Raw genomic sequence first — 6,000 nt, 5'->3', positions numbered from 1 at the left:
TCACTTATATAGCATCTACTTCATTGTAAACAACTTTTGATTATAGGTGTAGTGGATAAAAATCAGGGTTCCTATTAGAGAAGTAGACTTGCAATTGTCTTTTTTTTTTTTTTTGAGAAAAGCGAATTTTGTTCCATTTTGCCCTTGTAATTGTGGACCGACCGGAAATGAGTTCCGAGACTAAATAGACACTCTTTTAAATATTTGAGTAATTATTTGACAGATTTTAAATAATTGGGACTAAAAATGTTTTTATCAATAAAAAAAGCGAGGAACCATTTGGGCAATAAAAATAAGGGATAATTGCAGAAACCTCCCCTGACTTTTATAGTAATAGCATGAACCTCCCCTATCAATTTTGAAATAGCACTGACCTCCCCTATCAAAAGTTGGAGGCAATTTAATAGGCAAAAGTGGGTCAATTTACTAAAGTACCCCTGACATGATTTAATTTTACCAAATGAATGTGATGAGTACTTTCATCAAACCCAACAAAACATTTGTTAATAAAAATTACACTAAATTAACTATTTCTGCATAGTTTAACTAATTAACTAAATAACTAAATAACGAATAATCTAATTAATTAATAACTAATTATCTAATTAACTATTAACTAATTAACTAATTATCTAATTGTTAATAGTTATTAACTAATCAAACTATTTCTGCATAGTTAAACTAATTAACTATTAACTAATTATTTAATTAACTATTAACTAATAACTAATTATCTAATTAATTAATTAACTAATTTCAATTTATCTAATTAACTAATTAACTAAAGCTGTTGTCTGTCCGAAACTAACAAACTATTTACATGTTAAACTAATTAACTAATTAACTGCTTAACTAATTAACTACCTAATTATCTAATTAATTAATTAACTAATTTTTGTTTATCTAATTAACTAATTAACTAAAGTTGTTGTCTATCCGAAACTAACAAACTATTTGCATGTTAAACTAATTAACTAATTAACTGCTTAACTAACTAACTAATTAACTAAAGCTGTTGTCTATCCAAAACTAACAAATTATTTGCATGTTAAACTAATTAACTAATTAACTGCTTAACTAATTAACTAACTAATTATCTAATTAATTAATTAACTAATTTCTGTTTATCTAATTAACTAATTAACTAATTAACTAATTAATTAATTAACTAAAACTGTTGTCTATCCGAAACTAACAAACTATTTACATGTTAAACTAATTAACTAACTAACTAATTAACAAACTATTTGCATGTTAAACTATATGCAGTACGCATTATCTATTTAAAGTATCGGCTCTTTATGGGTATTTTACTTTCAAACATTTAATTTATGATAAAAACATCAATGTTTGTAAGTAAAATTCAAAAAGTGTTACAATAATATCAATATTCTTACTTTTAAACATTTAATTTATGGTCCTATGCCCCTCCCTTTTTGTAAGAATATTACTGTAACACTTTTTGAATTTTACTTACAAACATTGATATTTTTATCATAAATTAAATGTTTGAAAGTAAAATACCTATAAAGAGCCGATATTTTAAATAGGTAATGCGTACTGCATATAGTTTAACATGCAAATAGTTTGTTAATTAGTTAGTTAGTTAACTAGTTAAGCAGTTAATTAGTTAATTAGTTTAACATGCAAATAGTTTGTTAGTTTCGGACAGACAACAGCTTTAGTTAATTAGTTAATAGTTAATTAGATAATTAGTTAATAGTTAATTAGTTTAACTATTAACTAATTAGATAATTAGTTAAGCAATTGTCAAGCAAATAATAATTGTCAAGCAAGTAAGGGAAAAATTGGAAGAAAATTCTTATCTCACTTCTACAAAAACTGTCAAGGAGGTTTCTGCAACGAATTGTTACTTTTCAGGGGAGGTGAATGCAATTTCTAAACCTAGAGGGGAGGTCAGTGCAAATGTCAGAAATCTCAGGGGAGGTTTCTGCAATTATCCCTAAAATAAAGTCATATGATATCAACGTGGTCAATGGTCTGACACGCCACAGAAGGACACGTTATGCGTTAGTACTTAATACAACAACACCCATAACTCCAGAAGAATCTAAATAGAGCGGTGATTCCCGTTCCATTGCATTCAAGAAACCACCACGTCCTTCCCCTCGCCCCAAAAACTCACAAATCACAGTACCAGACAAGCAAAGACTTATTCTTTCCGATCATCAATGGCTGATTCTAAGCCAGTGGAGGTCTGTGTAAAAGCTGCTGCTGGTGCCGCTGACATTCTTGGAGACTGTAATTCCTTTTCCCTATTTATCTATCACTCAAGTTTATTTACTCTTTAATATTATTTGGATTTTTTTTATTCTTACTTCCTTTTTTTTTTCGTGGAATTGATTCAATATATTGGTGAAATTTCTGATGGGTTTTGGCATTTTGAAGGCCCATTTTGCCATAGGATACTTTTGACCCTGGAGGTAAAGAAAGTACCTTACAAGTTGCACCTAATCAACACTGATGACAAGCCACAATGGTCAGTTTTGCTTCCCATTTACTGTTTTTCTTTGATCAATTGTTTTCCTTTTAGTAATTTTTGCCGGGTTTTTAGTCTAATACCAAAAAATGTTTCTTTGGAAATGGTATTTAGGTTCTTGGCTGTGAACCCAGAAGGGAAGGTGCCAGTGATCAAATTTGATGACAAATGGATTTCTGACTCTGATGTGATAGTTGGGATGATTGAAGAGAAATACTCAGAACCCCCTCTATCTGCTCCTCCTGAAGCCTCCTCTGTGTACATTCTGTTTCTCTACAAGTTTATCCGCGTATTATCCTTTATAGAGTGGGAGGGCTGGGAAGGAAGAAGGTGGAAGGGGGAGGACGATCAAAGACCTTTAACCACTGGGTCATAGGCGACTTTCTATTTGGCTGATTGTGTTTATGTGTAGGCATTGTTTATTAAGTACTAGAACCTTTGGGTGTTAGTAAATTTTTTAGTTTCCCGGGAAAGCAGGTATATGTGGAGCGTGTATACTAGATAATCATCCTGGTGGTTTTTATGAAAATATGAATTTGAAGCTGAATTATGCTATTGTTAAATTGTGGAGTTTATTTCGCAATTTTCTATGTAGCTAGCATCTTCTCATGCACAATCCTTACCTTGTTATTCATTTCTTTTTGAAGTGATTACTGCAGAAATTACTTTGACCCTTGCTGATATTTTATGTTGTCCATTTTTGCTTCCAAAAATTGTATCCAGAATAGGAAAGTTCAGGTGATCATATAGGGAATTTTATTGATTTGCAAAGTTTCTTGATTTTCAGAACATGCCACTTCTTGATGTCCTTGAAGTTCTGCTTAAATCTGGTTTTGCCTGCAGATCTTATGTTCTGGCTTTCAGACATCCACTGGAATTCAAAATATTCTAAAACAGAAACTTCAGTCTCTCATTTTCTAGTTTTGCTATTTCTTTTGAAGGATGAGAGCCTATAGCGTAATCACACAAGCTTGTATCAATCAAAAAATTAAAATGGATATTATTTTTTCTTTTTTTTTTGGGGGGGGGGGGGGGAGGGGGGGTTTCTATTGAGCTGATGCTCTTATTCACGTCCTGGACAACAGTGTAAAACAACAGATGACAATAATAGTAATATTTTATATAAGAACAGCTAGTTACTGTGATATCATGAAGTCTATGTCTTGTAAAAGTAGGTGGTCTTATTTGCTTGTCTCTGATGTTTAGACGATCCTCTATCAATTTTTCATGATCCCTGTTCAAAATTTCCTGCTGTTGAGTCAACTTGTCATGTTCAGGAAGAGTAAACAAATTGTGTTGTTTTATTACTGCAAAATTGTTGCTGTTTCTTACTGATTTTCTTATTTTCAACATTCTCAAAATCTAGGGCTTCAAAGATATTCCCTGCTTTCGTCAAGTTTCTAAAGAGCAAGGATCCCAATGATGGGACAGAGCAAGCTCTACTAGAAGAACTAAAGGCATTAGATGAACACCTCAAAGCTCATGTATGCATACATGCCCTTGTCATTACTGAAAAAATGATCAAAGTTGAATATTATTCCTGCTAACTCTTAGGTTTGGTTTTGTGGTTGTGCCTGTTTAGGGACCATATATCAATGGCGAAAAGATATCTGCTGTTGATTTGAGTTTGGCACCTAAACTGTACCATCTTGAAACAACTCTCGACCATTTCAAGGGCTGGAAAATCCCTGAAAACTTGGCTCATTTACATAACTACATAAAGGTATGAGATTTTCATGATTGCATCCCTATCTCTCTCATCTCTTGAAATGCATGGCTGATTTCTTTAAAGTCCTTCCTACCCCTGCATCTTCACGTGCTTTTGCTTGATTTTCTGTTTCTAGCTGCACCTTCTTTTTCCTTTTTCCTTTCTTCTCTTGCTTGGTGGTGGGATTTTCCGACTAAAACACAACGTTTTCCTTTCCATGTCATGAGTTGAGTGGAAAGACATTTTGCCGTATGGTTTGTAGAAATTATAGTTGGCAGTTAATAGCAGCTTTCGTATTGAATTGAAAGGGGTGAAAAAGAAATTAAGAAAATGATACATTTTTTTCATGTGTAAGTAAGTTTGAAAGTTCAGGTGTTTCTGGAAGTTGGATTTAGGGAACACAAGTTATCTGCACTGCAGCCTTTGTTGAAAGTTTGCATTAGATCAACAGTTGGGAGTACTTGTATACCTGCTTGGTTTGTTGATGAGCAAATTAATGTAGTAAATCAGCTGATATTTTACTTAAGCAAGGCCATTTTAGTCACACGCATGAGCTTGTCTTTTATGCATCCATCCTCGAAAGATCTTAATGACAAGATTGGAATTTTCCTTTTCTCATTTTCGCCAGTGAACTTTTTCATTGATTATAATTTCGCAGCTTGCACTCTTCCTTCTTAGGTTGTATTCGCTTTCTACCATCCAGCTTCCGTGTCCTTCTTATCACTTGCTTCTGAAACGAAGCATAAAGATAATTCGTGAACTTAGTTCTTCATACTACCTTGGTCGCCAAATAGTCAAAGCAATTAAACTGAGTTCTCAGCAGGACAAGGGCAAAATAGTTGAATGTCATGCTGCGTTGTGTAGATGCTAGATTGCTTGTTCCGTTACGTAGTGCTCTGGAAAGATTTATAAGTTATACAGGAGATCTGTCGGTTCTTTTTTTCCCCCAGTTCGCGATATCTGAGCATGAATCTATTGGATACTTTCCTGCTGACCTAAAGCATGATACTTAATATGAAGAAAATGCTTTTGTCCATGATGTTGTCCAAGAAGAAGAGAAGTTAAATCTAAGTCTTCTGTGATTTAACTTTTTCCGTACAATCACAATTATTGCTTTAACCTTGCTTGATAAGATAAATAGAGACGTCTGATTTCATGTTAATTCCTTATTGTGCAGCTGGTTTTTTCTTGGGAGACTTTTGACAAAACCAAGGCTGCAAAAGAACATGTGATTGCTGGATGGAAGCCAAAGGTTGAGGCGTGAAGCTGTTCTAAATTACGACAACTACAAAGCTCCTATCTATTCTGTGACAAGACATGCTATAATTGTCGGTACTTTTTTTGTTTTTTTGTTTTTGGAGGTGTGGGGAGAGAGCGAGGGGGTTGAAAAAGGCGGATGCTATGTCTATGTTTTCTTGTGGTTCGTACTAATACCAGAAACGTGGAGAAGATGCAGAAACAGGAGCACATTTGTAGCTGTCCTTTTACAAATTTGCCGACAATTTTATCTTCTCTGCACATATGCATGTGTATGGTTATCGTAATGTTTTGGGGTCATTTTCTCTTTTTAATGTAAGGGGTGTGTGTGACAATGAGAGAAGATGGGAGGGGAGAATCAAGACTTTCGTTATGGGACGAGGAACGCAGAATCCTAAGCCATATTTTCCATCCCACGGTTGTCAGAGGAGTCTTTATTTATTATTATTTCTTTTTAATAAAGAGAAACGGCTCATGCCCGAGTGCACATGAAGTTGAAACGAGTGTTGGTTTTACCTTCTGCGGTGTTTATTTA

General features: G+C 33.7%; 1 protein-coding gene across 1 annotated transcript; it reads left to right on the top strand.

Moving 5' to 3' along the window:
* Window positions 1-2,058: 2,058 nt before the first annotated feature.
* Window positions 2,059-5,752, top strand: LOC113730556 (glutathione S-transferase DHAR2). The gene is made up of 6 exons (XM_027255299.2): window positions 2,059-2,262; window positions 2,410-2,500; window positions 2,615-2,758; window positions 3,867-3,984; window positions 4,083-4,223; window positions 5,386-5,752. The coding sequence occupies exons 1-6, from the start codon at window positions 2,193-2,195 to the stop codon at window positions 5,470-5,472; spliced, it is 651 nt and encodes a 216-aa protein (XP_027111100.1). The 5' UTR covers window positions 2,059-2,192; the 3' UTR covers window positions 5,473-5,752.
* The last annotated feature ends 248 nt before the right edge of the window (window positions 5,753-6,000 follow it).

This window comes from Coffea arabica, chromosome 2e, assembly GCF_036785885.1.
Source record: "Coffea arabica cultivar ET-39 chromosome 2e, Coffea Arabica ET-39 HiFi, whole genome shotgun sequence".
Lineage (NCBI taxonomy): Eukaryota > Viridiplantae > Streptophyta > Magnoliopsida > Gentianales > Rubiaceae > Coffea > Coffea arabica.
This window is presented reverse-complemented; position numbering and strand designations above follow the sequence as displayed.